This window comes from Panthera leo, chromosome D3 (genome assembly GCF_018350215.1).
Source record: "Panthera leo isolate Ple1 chromosome D3, P.leo_Ple1_pat1.1, whole genome shotgun sequence".
Taxonomy (NCBI): domain Eukaryota; kingdom Metazoa; phylum Chordata; class Mammalia; order Carnivora; family Felidae; genus Panthera; species Panthera leo.
Genome location: NC_056690.1, coordinates 75,752,200 through 75,766,856, shown reverse-complemented (window position 1 = coordinate 75,766,856; position 14,657 = coordinate 75,752,200). Strand labels below are relative to the sequence as shown.

At 38.7% G+C, this 14,657-nt stretch overlaps 1 protein-coding gene across 10 annotated transcripts in view; it reads right to left on the bottom strand.

Moving 5' to 3' along the window:
• The window catches only part of WDR7 (WD repeat domain 7), a 354,022-nt gene that overhangs the window by 58,480 nt on the left and 280,885 nt on the right, over positions 1-14,657 (bottom strand). For all 10 annotated transcript variants that reach the window (XM_042910255.1, XM_042910254.1, XM_042910263.1 and 7 more), the window contains one exon: positions 13,233-13,332. In XM_042910255.1, the coding sequence (XP_042766189.1) occupies positions 13,233-13,332 (100 nt within the window). The remainder of the gene's footprint in view (positions 1-13,232; positions 13,333-14,657) is intronic.

Below are 14,657 nucleotides of genomic sequence, written 5' to 3'. Positions count from 1 at the left end.
CTCTCTCAAAATAAACAAACAAACCCGCTCTTAAAAAAAATGATAAACATTCTTTGGAAAAGTGCTATCAACCATGGAAAAATGAAAGATAAACCAAGTGGGCTTACTTTGTTCTATTAATTCATGGTCCCTGCCTTACCTGTGTAGGCTTCTGAGTTTGTCTCTGCTGACCTATGGCACTGAAACTATGGAGCAATCCATCGAGGAGAGGCCTCCCACCATGTCACCCCTCCTCCCCGCTGGCTTTCTGTCTCTTCCCTTCTCACTTCCACACTCCCTTGCAGCCTCTGCTCCCAGCACAGCCCAAACGCTAAAGTTCCTGGGATGCACATAAGCTAAACAATATGCCTCTGCACTACTACTGATGTTTCACTCTCTCTCCGAAAAGTTTTCTTCCTCCACGTGTGCCTACGGAACAGCTACCCAAGATGCAACTCACATGTCACCTTCTTCAGGAACCTTTTCCTGTTCTTGTTTCCTACCTCCACGGGACTCACCCTTTCCTACCTGGTGGCCTGTCACCCTCTGTGGTGGCACCGACACCCTTGATCGCACTCACTCGTTTCATCTCTGTCATCTCTGCTGGGTTGGAAACACCTCGCCCACAGGAGTGGTCACATTCATTCCCTTCTGCATTCCATGGTGTCGCGTAAATACTTCTGGGCACCGTGCAACAGAATGTCTCTCAAATGACCTTGACTTTACTGACGCTTGGCATTAACCAATACACTCTATTCCCTCTGTAAAGCATCCTGACTGATGCCCACTCCCTGAGGAATGCCAGCAGTCAACAGGCTCACTCACCACTGCTCCCCCGAGGTGGGCGCTCTTTGACCTGGAGTTAACCAAAGCCATGCTACTTGTGCTTGTCAACGTAAATAGGCAGTTGAAATAGATATCAGATGAAATTATAAAGTACCAGTGGGAAGATGGCTCTAGAAGGACACATACATAGACACACTCATGAAATTAGGTGTGAGACAAATGCACAAGACCGGGCCAAGTATAAACATCTAGGATTATACTCTGAGACTGCTTAAAAAAAAATTTTTTTTTTAATTTTTATTTTTGAGAGAGAGAGAGAGAGAGCACACGTGTGCGCATGAGTGGGGGTGGGGCAGAGACAGAGAGGGAGACACAGAATCCGAAATAGGCTACAGGCTCTGAGCTGTCAGCACAGAGCCTGACGTGGGGCTCGAACTTGGGAATGGTGAAGTCATGACCTGCGCCGAAGTCGAAGTCGGATGCTTAACTGACTGAGCCACCCAGGCGTCTCTGATACTCTGAGACTGCTTTATATGTATCTTTAATTTCTCAACTTACTTAAACAGAAGATGGCATGGCTCAGGAAGAATGTTCTAGAACTATAATCAGTGGTCCAATTATAGAAAGGAAAAGCGCTGGTCTCACATCAAGAGAAGAAAAATAAAATTATCTTGACAGGATCTAAATTAAAATGAAATGTTTAAGATACATATAATTTTACATGATTCCACACTTGAGCAACATTTTTGATTAACCGAGCAGCTTCTGGGGCTGACTCTGCTAGATCCAGGGACTTTTATGTACCTCCTCTGACCTCCTCCCCCACTTAGATGTGAACTCCATCAAGAGCTCTATTTAGGATAGGAGCTACCAAATTTTGACAGAAAGCTCATTTAAATCATCAACATCTATTTAGAACCTATCATGAGCTATAGAGGCATGCCCTCATATGTGTTTTAGGGTACATATGAATCAAATTTATTGAATGGTTACTACATGCCAGTCCTTGTTCTAAGTACCTTATATATCAAGAGTGGATACAAAGACTACAAAGCAATGCATCCAGAATAAATTCAATGATCTGTGACTCACCTAATATTTTCTAATTTTATATACTAAGTATACATGGGATATCTAAATACCTGAACACACATACATATATACATACACATGTGCACTTTCATTTTTTTTTATGTGTTAAGAGGAAAAAGAGACAGCTAGCAAGGAAATTGAATGGCATTTAGAAATGTAGATAAAACGTGAATTTGAGATTAAAAATAAACGTTAGTCTATCTAAGCTTGTGCAAGGATGTTGAAATGCTTGTAACAACTCTGCTGGGCTTGTAAACAGAATTCTCTGACTGATGTATTTCCAACTACAGATATTACCAAGTATTTTAATTTTCCTTCTTGGTGCAAAAATCCTGAATGCCACCATTCAAAGTGTAACACAGATATAAGAAATACTCAGCGAGTGATAAGAGGAGATAAACAACAGAAACACACACAGTCAGTTCAAAATATTCTTCAAAAATGTTTAAACTTCCAGAATAAATGATGGCCTGATTTCAAGCACTGCTCCAGATATCTGTTTCTCTTCCCAGAGATTCTTCTCTAAATAGCATTTCACTTTCAAAACAGGAAGCTTGTTAGGTAATTCTTCAACACGGTGTCGGGAAGCCATTGTCTTCCCCAACCATTCATCTTACTATCACCCCCGATGCCATATTTCTGGTTGCACCTGCCATAAAACCAGCTGCTGAAAAGAGCAGGAAGAAAATACCTAAAATGTCACAGTCTGACTAAGTACTGTAGTCAATTGTCACTGCAATTTTTGCAATCACCACATAAGTGCCCTTGATGTATAAGCGTTATAGACTTCTGCTCAGTGAAAACTGTGCCCGAAGCTTCAAAACTCTGCCTTAAAGAAACATCAATCTTACTGTCCACCAGATCCCTAAGGTCCACAGCTCCTTCTAACTACGAGTAAAATCTTTGTTATTTTTAGAGAGAAGAACATATTGTTTTCCAAACTTCTATTAATATAGGTGTGTTTGCTGACAGTTTTGTTAAGTCTTGAATATTAGCTTTCTTTTGATATATAGTAGCCTTAGACTGCTTGCCAAAATTAAACGTATTAGAGAGAATTATATGGTTTATTTTCACTAGAGTGCTTTAAATCTCATGCTGAAAACATTTTCATATCTTGCCAAGCCCCTTTTTAAAAATATTATTTATGGAAAACTATTCTTTTATGGAAATAAAATATTATTTATGGAGAAAGCCAGCATTCAGTCGTTTCTTTAACACTTTGCTAACAGCATATAACTTTACAAAATCTGTTACTGACTTAGTATTTAATAAGTCACAGATAAAGGGTGTCTCTACTGATCTACTGGAAAAACTGTTTTAAGATTTATGCAATTCCAGGTGTAATGCTAATCTGAAAATTGCTATGACATGAACCATTCACATAATCTGGGACAAAGCTTTTGGTTTTTCATAAGCAAGCTTCCCTTAAGCTTTCTTCTTCCTCTGGGCTTTGCAGATGTTGTAAATTATGCAGAATTATGCCTTCTGCCTGGCATAATGTCCCTTCCCTTTCCTCTTTTCTAATTGCTAATGGCTCAATTCAGATGCCCTCTCCTTTAGAGAACCCTTCCAGACCATTCTCCCGAGATTCCTAAGCAAGTCTGGGCTAGCGTGCCTCCTATGTTCTCCCACAGCATTCTAGATTGCCCTGCTAGAAAGCATGATCACAGTATTTCAATTATGGGCTTATGTCTTATCTCACATACCAAATCATAAACTCCTTGAGGGTAGGAACAGTTCCTATTTATTTTGTTGCTATCTTGCTTATAATATGGTATCTGGTACAGAGAAGAGCCATCATAAAATTTTTTAATTTTAACTTTATTTTTGTATAATACTTTAAAAGATAAGATGAATGATAACTCCTCAATAAATGGATAAATTGTCTGTTGAATAGGATGACAAATACAAGAGGCAAAACACACAAACTGTGAGGTTTCATTTTTTATAAGAATAATTGTGGTTCAAGAGTCATTCTGTTTGTTATTCACAGGAATATTAGGGAGGGTGTGAAAAACTAATGCCCATCAACTGTGGGCAGTTTCAAGTTTCAGAGCATTCTGGCAATCAGAGGCAGAAATCTTCTGACTTAGTACTCTACAACCAGGAATTTACTCTAACATATCAGATAGGCATGAAAAGTTATATAAATTAGGCCATTCGATGCAACACTGTTTGTAATGGTGAGAAAGGCAGGGTAGAGAGCTTAAATGTTAATTGATAGAGGACTGGTCAATGGTCTCTCCTACATCTGTGTTTTGGAATACTATGCAGTCATCCAAACCGATTAAAACAGCCCTTTGCACTTAATGTGTCCAATGCTGACGTCCTGAACTTCATTCCTACTCCCAGCCTGCTTTTCTCCCGGTTGTTACGGCATCATAATCCATCTGTAAGAGCTGCTCATGGCTCACACCTGGATCACCCTGAATTCTTCTGTCTCACCCCCGCCTCCCCCTTAACAGCCCCGCACCGCACCTACATGTGAACAATCACCAAAACCTGGTGGCTCTCCTTCGTCTTTCCACTTTTCTCTGTTTCCACTGCAACAACCCGACTCCCACCTCAGCAGCAAGCAATCTTTTAAAATAAAAATGGATCACACCGATTCCAATTTTTAGAACCTATCTTACAGAGAAAAAAGTATTGGTGTATAAAGACATATATTCAAAGATGTTTACTGCATCCTTGTTTGTAAGAACGCAAAGCTGGATTCAATTTGAATATTTCATCAATAGAAAAACAGTTTCTAAAGTATTTTACATGAAAAATATAAAGTATTTTACATTTTATAAGGAACATGCTAGATTAATGTTTGTCACCTGGGAATTCTAGCTATGATGCACTAAGATTTATTTTTTAACTTGCAGAGTAGTGTATTTCCTATGAATCCAATGTTGTGAAATAAAGAACAAAAGCCTTCCAAAAACAACAAATACAAAATAATTTTAAAATACAGATCATATAATTTCCCTGCTTAAAATTTGCTGAAGGCATTTCATCATACTAGAATAAAATCCGAGATCCCCACCTTGGCCTTCTGGATTGGAATTCTTCCTTTCCTATCCCATGCCATCTCAAAACTATCTTCCACTTGCTCACAAAATCAGTGCCCTCTGCACTTGCCTTTTCTCTGTTCCCCAAACTTTTCAATGTTCCAACCTTACTCTCTATACTACCTGCTCCTTATAATGCCCTTCTTCTAGACGGTGGCACAGTCTGAGGTTAAATGCCATCCCCTCAATGTGCTCACCCCTGAGTCCCTAAAGCGGTACCCAGTCATTCCACTGTATTATCCTACCACTACCTGATATTTCCTTGTTAGTTTCTTACTTGTCTCCTCTCCTCTCACTAGAACAGAAGCTAGTTGAGGGCAGTATGCCTGTTTTATTTATAGCTAAAAGTAGGCATTCATTACATACTTGCTATTATTGAAGGAGATATACGGACTCACAGGAAGAGATAAAACACTGTTAAGTACAAAAAAAAGCAGGCTGCAGGAAACTATTATACTGGGGAAGAGGGAGGGAATAATATTATTTGTATATTACAGAAACAAGACTCAAAGTATTCAAACAGCTAAAACAGGAATTTAAACTACAGGTAACAGTAGACTTTAACTTTCCGCTTTAAATATTTTGTTACTGCTTCAGGTTATTTTTTAAATGAACACGAATTACATTTATAATTGAAAGAAGCAATCAATATAATTCATTTTGGGAAAAAATGGAATGCCAGAGAAAAAAGCAGGTAGACTTCCTCTTTCACCAGCTGCCACACCTCTTCCTCTTCTCTTGTTCTCATGTAAATGCTAATCATTCAAACACTGTATCTAGACTTCTCAAGGAGAGGATGGAAATTATCCAAATTACTCAATTCTGACTGGCTAGGTATCAGCAGATTATTGTCAAAGAAAACAAAATACTTGGGAATGCAAGTTGGTGCAGCCACTGTGGAAAACAGTATGGAGGTTCCTCAAAAAACTAAAAATAGAACTACCCTACGACCCAGCAATTGCACTACTAGGTATTTATCCAAGGGATACAGGTGTGCTGTTTCGAAGGGGCACATGCACCCCAATGTTTAGAGCAGCACTATCAACAATAGCCAAAGTATGGAAAGAGCCCAAATGCCCATTGATGGATGAATGGATAAAGAAGATGTGGGATATATATATAATGGAGTATTACTCGGCAATCAAAAAGAATGAAACCTTGCCATTTGCAACTACGTGGATGGAACTGGAGGGTATTATGCTAAGTGAAATTAGTCAGAGAAAGACAAATATCATATGACTTCACTCATATGAGGACTTATGAGACAAAACAGATGAACATAAGGGAAGGGAATCAAAAATAATATAAAAACAGGGAGGGGGACAAAGCATAAGAGACTCATAAATATGGAGAACAAACAGAAGGTTACTGGAGGAAGTGTGGGAGGGAGGATGGGCTAAATGGGTAAGGGGCATTAAGGAATCTACTCCTGAAATCATTGTTGCACTATATACTAACTAATTTGGATGTAAATTAAAAAAAAAATTAAATAAAAAAAAAGTAAAAAAAAAAAAGAAAAAAGAAAACAAAATACTTCTGTCAGAGAGAGGAAAAAAAAAAACAACAAAACTTACGGGAAGCTTCATGCTGGCAAAAAAGAAGAAACCGAATCAGGCATTGGCGATAGCCTGCCAGATTCAGAGATGAAGCAGAATAAAAAATTTTACACCAACTTTAGACCTAATAAAAACTAGTTAAGATTCTAACGACAGTTTTCTTTTGAGTTATGAAAGCAGCCACCCACCTATGGATCATAAAAATGGCTTGTGGTTTACATAAAAAGGTTAAGTTTATAAATGAACTAGACTGAATTTCAATAGATAAGTAACAAAGGGATAAGGAACACATCATATGCAAATGAGGGAGAATGAGAACACTCACAACCACTCCTGTTGAAACCGAGACAAACTACAAAAAAATTATGCTAACAAGTGAGAAACTGAAAATAATAATAATCAAATGGCTGAATTACTGACTTCATCTTTTATATCTTAAAAAGGATGAAGAAAACAGGTGTGGAAAATTACATAGTAATAAAGTTCTTAAAAACAAATCCAGTGGTGATTAATAGAAGACTTTAAACATACGCAATCAGATGGGCCAAAAACTGAGCTATGCTGGCAGCTGAGAATAGTATATTTAAAAATTGGCCTAAAATTACTTTACTTGAAAAGATTCTTATATAGCAGTAACACTAAAAGTAGTATTTGTAATGATTTTTAAAAAATCATTGAAAAAAAGTGTATCAGTAGGACAACAGATTAATGGTATGGAAAATCAGGATAAACAAAAGGACAACTATTAAACATAAATGGCTGAGGACAGATCAGTCAAATGGTGAAATCTGCTAATTACTTGGCTTGATATTCCATTCATTCTACTTGCAAGATTAATCAAGTAGTCCTGGAAACAGCAGCAAAGAAAATCGTAAGAAAGAAATTGTAATAGATTTACTTGGTATGAAGTATAACGTACAACAGCAGGAGTGAACAGAATGAGGCTGACTGATTATTTAACTAATGACTAAATAATAATTATGATGGTAACAGTTTTTAAGCCCTTACTATTGGCTGACATTTGCTTTATATACATTCTTTTAATCTTTACAACACAATGTTATGAGAGTTATTATGTCCATTTTATAGGCAAAAAATAAAAACCCTAAAGCATAAAGAATTTAAGTACCTTGCTCAGGCCACAAAGCTAATAAGGGCTGAGCAAGGATTCAAACCCAAGTCAGTTTGCCTCCAGAATCTGCTCTAATACTGCTATTAGACATAGATATATAACTTGCTAACTAATTTTACTATCAAATTTGGTAGGGCACAAATGCTATTAAAGAAATAATTATAATTTATCCAAACCAGAAATATGGTAGAAGTAAAGAATTTGAGAAGGCCATATAGATTCACGGGGGTGTAAGGAATTCAAAGGAAGGTCAAAGGAAAATAAATTTCGATAGAAACGTTAATGAAAACAGGGCCAATTTTCATTATGTTAATAAGGATTATCCTCAGCATTTCTGTTAACCAGCAGCACTTCACCTAGAAATATACAGCAAGTGTACAGCTGTATATATTCAGTGAAATCAGACATTTCAATATAATCTAAAGAGAAGTGTAATGGGAAAGGGGCGTTTCTTGAAATCTTTACTGTGTTTGCAACAGATCATCCTACAGATATTTTTGAATGCTTTCCTACGTACCCTGGGAGAGGACCAAGACAGGGGACAGCACGGCACAGTGTTATTGAATAAAACGGAGCTCAGAGGAGGAGGGGATTATGTATGACAATCAAGGCCAGAATCTCAAAGACCTTGAAGCACACAGGTCAAGGGCCTAATTTAGGTTGTTAGCAGAAGAAAAGGTAGATTTCAGGTATATTGCTAAGAAAAATTGACTGAGCTCAGTGACTGGGTATGAATGGGTGAAGGACAAGGAATAGGAATTGTGATATCATTATATAATTGGGCCCTTAACAGAAAAAGGCAGGTTAGGAAAGAAGCAGGTAGAATGTAGCCTTGGAGAGATTTTCTAAAACACTGAATCTGAAACAATGACAAGAAGCGAAATGGAAATGTCTAGCAGATAAAAGCCTTAGGGCTGGAGTTTAGGCTGAGCCCAGGCTGTAGACCTGATCTGTCTCACCTGCTAAGAGGAATAGTCAATGATAATGTATGGATTCTTAGCCAAAGTCAAGAAAAAGAACAGGTGAGTGAAGAAACTCAGGCTCTGGGCAGTAGAGCAGTAAGAAGTAACATTAGGGGTTGGGGGCATCTGACTGGCTCAGTTGGTGACACGTCTGGCTCTTGGTTTTGGCTCAGATCATGATCTCATGGTTTGTGAGCTCAAGCTCCATGTTGGGCACGCTGACAGTTCAGTGCCTGCTTAGAACTCATTCTCCCTCCCTCTCTCTCTGCCCCACCTGTCTCAAAATAAATAAATATTTAAAAATTTATATATATAAAAAACTAACATTAGGATATCCCAAGACATTAAGAAAACCAGCTAAGGCGACAGTAAAATGAAAAATCAAGATAAGTGATAGAGCTGTGGAAGTCAAGAGACAGAATGTGAGAAGAGGGACCCCTTGGTCATGGTGTGGACCAGAGAACCCCAGTGATGTCTGAGTATGTGGTTTCAGCGGCTCTGCAAAGGTGGAAGCTAGAAGGTGTGGGGCAAAGGAGGAGCTACAGGCCAGTCATTCAATATGTACACTAGTGAGAGAAAGGACAGGAGCAAATGGTAGCTACAGAAAGGATTACAAAATGCATTTTTTAAAAGGGGTCGGTAAAGACGGATTCACCAAGACACATACAGGTACTTTTCATGACTCATAACAAAGAGGTTCTCTGGGCTATTTCTGAAAAAATATCCTATCCGATATCCCTTAGAAACAACAATTAGAGGAAGGAGGGAGGGAGGGTTTCTGACATACCAGGATATAATTATGCCTAAGATTACAAATACATATTTAATATAATTAAGGATACTTTATTTTTATTTACCATGTCATACAATGTTTCTTACTATATTTTTTACTCCTAAGACTCACCGTGTTTTATTTGATCAACATGTATTTTATTATGCATCCACTATGTTCTTTTTAAAATTTTTTTTTAATGTTTATTTTTGAGAGAGAGAGAGAGAGAGAGAGAGAGAGAGAGAAACAGAGTACAAGCGGGGGAAGGGCAGAGAGAGAGACGGACACACAGAATCCGAAACAGGTTCCGGGCTCCACGCCATCAGCACAGAGCCTGACGCGGGGCTCGAACTCATGAACCGTGAGATCATGACCTGAGCTGAAGTCGGCCGCTTAACCAACTGAGTCACCCAGGCACCCCCATCCACTATGTTCTAGACACTAAAAAATGAGCTTCAAAAATGAGGTGGTTTTTTTTTTTTCCCAAAAATGAGTTCTTGAAGGAACTTAAACTTTTCCTTAATAAAATTCTTATAAGATTTAGATGATTTCTGCCATACTTTCTGCCACAGGTCACTGCCTTTTTTTCTAACACTATGGCCAAAGAAAGTAAGTATCTGGATCTACCCGAGTGGATCGGCTACCTCCAAGTGACACCGTGAGAACTTCATGAGGGAAACTAGCTAACAGGTACCTCGGAGAAACTGGCACAGAGCCAGCAGTTATTTATCACAAAGGACGTGTTTCACAAAGATTGGCGAATCAGTGAGACATAATATCCAGTCTGCCAAACCAAAGGCAGATATTGCCAGAGGGAGGATTTTCATCGCTGATTTAACCACACACAAACCTGTAGCTCTAAAGCATCCACGGAACTTCGTTAGCCTGCTTATCGAGAACGCTGCCTACCGACAAAATTTAAGTACTTCCTAGGGAGGTACGTTTCTTTTTCTTTAATTAAGCAAAAGTCGAGTCAGGTATATTCCTCACTTGTTAGCGCTTGTCAGGTAAAAACGTAGTCAGCACCACAGCAGGATTTTTAACATCAAAGTTCTGATTTCCATCATCAGCCGAGAGTCGGCCTAACACCACCGGCAAGCGCTGCCTTTAGGAAGGAAATCCACGCATGGCCTCTGGCACTCTGCTTCCCTGGTCCACCAGCGAGGAGTGTGAACTAGCCCCAGAGTCCACAAACACCCTGATGTTTCAAGTGACCTTGCGTGTTGTCTAAAGTTAATGCAACTTAACTGCAACAGGATGGGTTTCCAAGTTTCTGTGAATATGACAACAACCAGCACTTACTAAGACTAACTGCCTGGCGGGCACCGTGCTAAGAATTTCACATCAATTACACGATTTACTTCTCACAGTAACAGGCACTATTTCTATCACCACTGGCGGCGGGGAAACTTCAGCTCGGAGAGGTTAAGAAACTTCCCTGAGGTTATGAGACGTGTAAGTGGTCGAGATGGGCTTCAAGCCACACAGTTTCTAATTATTCTTCTCTGATGTATTACAGTCCAGTGTTTCCACTGACTTGGCAGTTACATGACTTAACCCTCCCTCCTCAGTTAGCCAAGGCGCAGGTCAGCAAACTTTTTCTGTAAAGGGCCATCTACTAAATATTTTCGGCTTTGCGGACTATATAGCATATGGTCTTCAGTGGCTACAACAACTCAGTTCCGCTCTTGCAGTGCGACAGTAACACAGACAACGAGCAAGTCGTCCAAGCAACCAGTGTGGTTGTGTCCCAGTAGAACATTTACTGAAATGGGGCAGGCAGATCTGGGCAAGAGTTACACTGAAGTCAAATTCATACTCCAGACAGATATGTGTATTTATTCTGTGGCTTTGTATAATCTTCTATTATGTTTGGGAAGAACAAGTCGAGAGAAAATGGACTTAAAAAAACAAAAACAAACACAAAACAAAACAGCAGCAGCCAATGCCAAAAGGTAAGGGACAGGGACTTAGTGTTTCTGTTCTATCCTTTACCAAGCAACGGAGTGACAATGACAGGGACCCTCCACGTTCCTCCTCCACTCCCTCACAGGCGTGGGTCCTCTGCTTCCACTGGGCCCGTGGATGTCCCCTCAGAGTCTGGCACCCCGCCCAGGTCACAGCACATCTTCCCATCAGCTGTGACTCCTCCTGAATAATGGTTATATAAGCCTTACCGTCCTGCAAAATCGGAACCTTACCCTTAGAGTCTAGTGAAGTTTCTAGTTATCCTCTCTACATGTTTTATGTCATATCTCTGTGTCTTCGCTCATGCTAGGGAAACCGTCCCCCTCTCTGTGTTACCTGATGCGGAGAGCTAATTCAAGAAATGCGTTACTGCATATTCCCAGTTCAAAACTCTTAGTCCTTGGATTCACTCCTAAGAAGACATCATTTCTGAACATGACAACTATACTTGTGTATTCTGTTTCAACTGTTGACTCACTGATTTCAAATACTACAACACTGACACCATGAAAGAGTTATGAGAATCCCCGAAGTGCCATTGTCACTGGATATAACTGGTCACTGGCTAAAGCAGTGAAGACTGAGTTTAGAGATTTAGCTTCGTTTTCATGTTCTGAGTGATTAGAAGAAAGGGTAACCTTTACTTTCATACAGAGCTGGGAGGTAACCGTTATTCAATCATACAACACTAATGATCATTTGGGGTATCAAGAAGCTAAGTAGGAAAAACATCATGGGGGCACTAAAATGTCTAAATGTACTAAATACACTGCTTGGTATTCTGTCTCTCTCTCCGCCCCTCCCCCGCTTGCTCGCTGTATCTTTCTCAATATAAATAAAAATTTTAAAAAACTTAAAAAAAAGTGTTCAACATTCCAGTCGTCTCCCCTAAACTTGTCTGACCCTGAAACTCTCCACCCCCCCAACATCTGTTACCATTTCTTAGAACTACGGTTTCATGAAAAGCAACCAGGGAAGCTTTTGGAGAATAAATTAAATGCTGATTAAATTTAAGAGGCAGTTTAAAATTTTAGCTGTAGCCTTATGAATTTCTTCATAATACAGTTGAAATTCCTAATACAGTTGAATATAATTCCTAATATGGTGGAATAGATCAGCACTGATAAATGCTACAATGAAACATAAGAAATTATGACTTGGAACTATTTATCAATGAGCACTATAAATTTACCATAATCACTGGGGAGCTTAGCCTTGGTTTTGCCATTTGCTAATAGTATGATCTCCGGGATAAATAGATTTAAAGTCTCAGAGTTTTGATTCACCTCTATCTAGAGCAGGGCCAGATGTGCCCTGTCTAACCAACTGGCACATTTTGAGAATCCAGTGATCGAGATGAAAAACAAAATCAAGAACGATTCTTCATCAGCAATAAAGTGTTATAAAAGTATACAAGGAGTTATAAAAGTATAAAAAATAATATATTATCTCATCAGTCTCACTTTTATAGAGCCACACTCAATACTGTTGTGGTTTTCTTCTTCTCTTAAACTCTGGCTGGCATGTTGTCTTATAATTGCCAAATATCTGGTTTTACTTGGGAAATTAATTTTTGGTTAGTTATTAATCAAAATAATGTATCATCCAGAGTTTCTCAGACAACACATGGCAAAAATAGGAGAATCAGAAAACTCTGTTTGAAAGAAGAGATTTACCGCCAAAGGGCTGGTGAGCAGGACCACCTTTCTCTGGGCTCTGTTAGGAACCCATCTGTGGCCGCCCTTCGTCGCCAGCGAATAAAGACAGTAGGGCTCTATATTCTCTGAGTCCTTCATTAAACTATTGATCCCTTTGGCATTATCCATAATGTTCCAGCAGCTCAGCATGTCAACTGGTGAAGCGCTAGTCTCCCACTCCTTTCAATAACTTCCACACTTTATGGAGAGGAAGTCGCAATGATTTATTTACCTGACATTTTCCAGTCCGGATGTCGTACAGGGCCACTGAACCGTGGCGAGCTCCAACGGCTATTCTGTGATTCCGCTCATAATAGCTGACCATGTAGAACCTGGATTGAACATTTTAACAACAACACAAACAAAAACAAACAAACAAACAAAAAACAGGTGAGATAACCTGGAGGTGGAAGTGGGCTCTGACATATATTTTTAAACTAACAGATCATAATTAATACATTGAGATTTTTCAAAACTGTTCACTTTAGTGGCTCTTAAAATCAACTGAAAGAAAAATGACGTGGAATACCACTTAGTCCCGTTAATAATTACTGGCAGGAAAAGACAACTTCATCATTACAAACACCCTTGAATTTTCAAACGATAAACAGGGTCAAATACAAACGAGATTTAATATGGACATTCAGTTCTGCTGGAGTAACTATTATGCAAATACTTCTATTCGAACAGAAACAGAAAAGATGAGAAGGCGTACATATTCAATCTGATTATGTTCTCACATTTTATTAGAGTATTAAGCAGTGAAATATTCTTTCTAGCAGAACAATCATAAAAAGCTACATAAATGTTATGCTTAAGTTGATATCAATAATTTAGAATGAAATTAGTAAGTTAGCCACAAGAAAAAGTTATCTGGCAAGTTCCATAGATCTTCCACATTTGCCAGTTTATCTAAATGAGAGCTACGAGTACAGTAGTGTAAGTAAACATATTTGGTACTTATTTGGCATTACATGAAAAGAAAGCTTAGGGAGGATGATTTGAAGGTTATAAGAGGCTGATTTACTTTTATTTCTTTTTTGCTAAATTAATTTTCTCAACTGAATTAGGTATCTGAACTCCGGATCTATGCTTTGCCATAATGATTTCATGACCATATGGCAGGAGCCTGGGAAGATACGAATAAAGATTATTACAAGTATAACTAAGGTATGATTTTATATCCCCAAAGAGTTTTCAATATACTCAGTATGAGTTGCCCAGATGAACAAGTGGCTTACCCTAAATATTTATGATATTGCACAATTCTACCACACAACTGTTGCCTTTTTTCTCTTTGATGTCATACTACCAAGCTAACTTTTCCATTATTATCTTTTTAAAGATGGGACGGGGAGGTAAAACATGACAGCAAGGAAATTACTGCTCTAATGCTTTCTTGAAACTGAGTAAAATACTGCCTGGCCACGCGACTACATTTCTGAGAGGCTGAGAGAGAGAAAGAGGTTTGAATGTGAGGATTTTGAAACCAGAGATATTCTGATAAAGCTGTTTGGGCATTCATTATGACATCCACCCACATTTCATAAATCTAGGAAACAAGATATTAAGTTTTAAAACTTTTTGTTTGGTACTTATTAGCAAGTAGTGGATTCAATAATACTTTCGTCCTATCTCTAAGCCTTACCCAGTGACA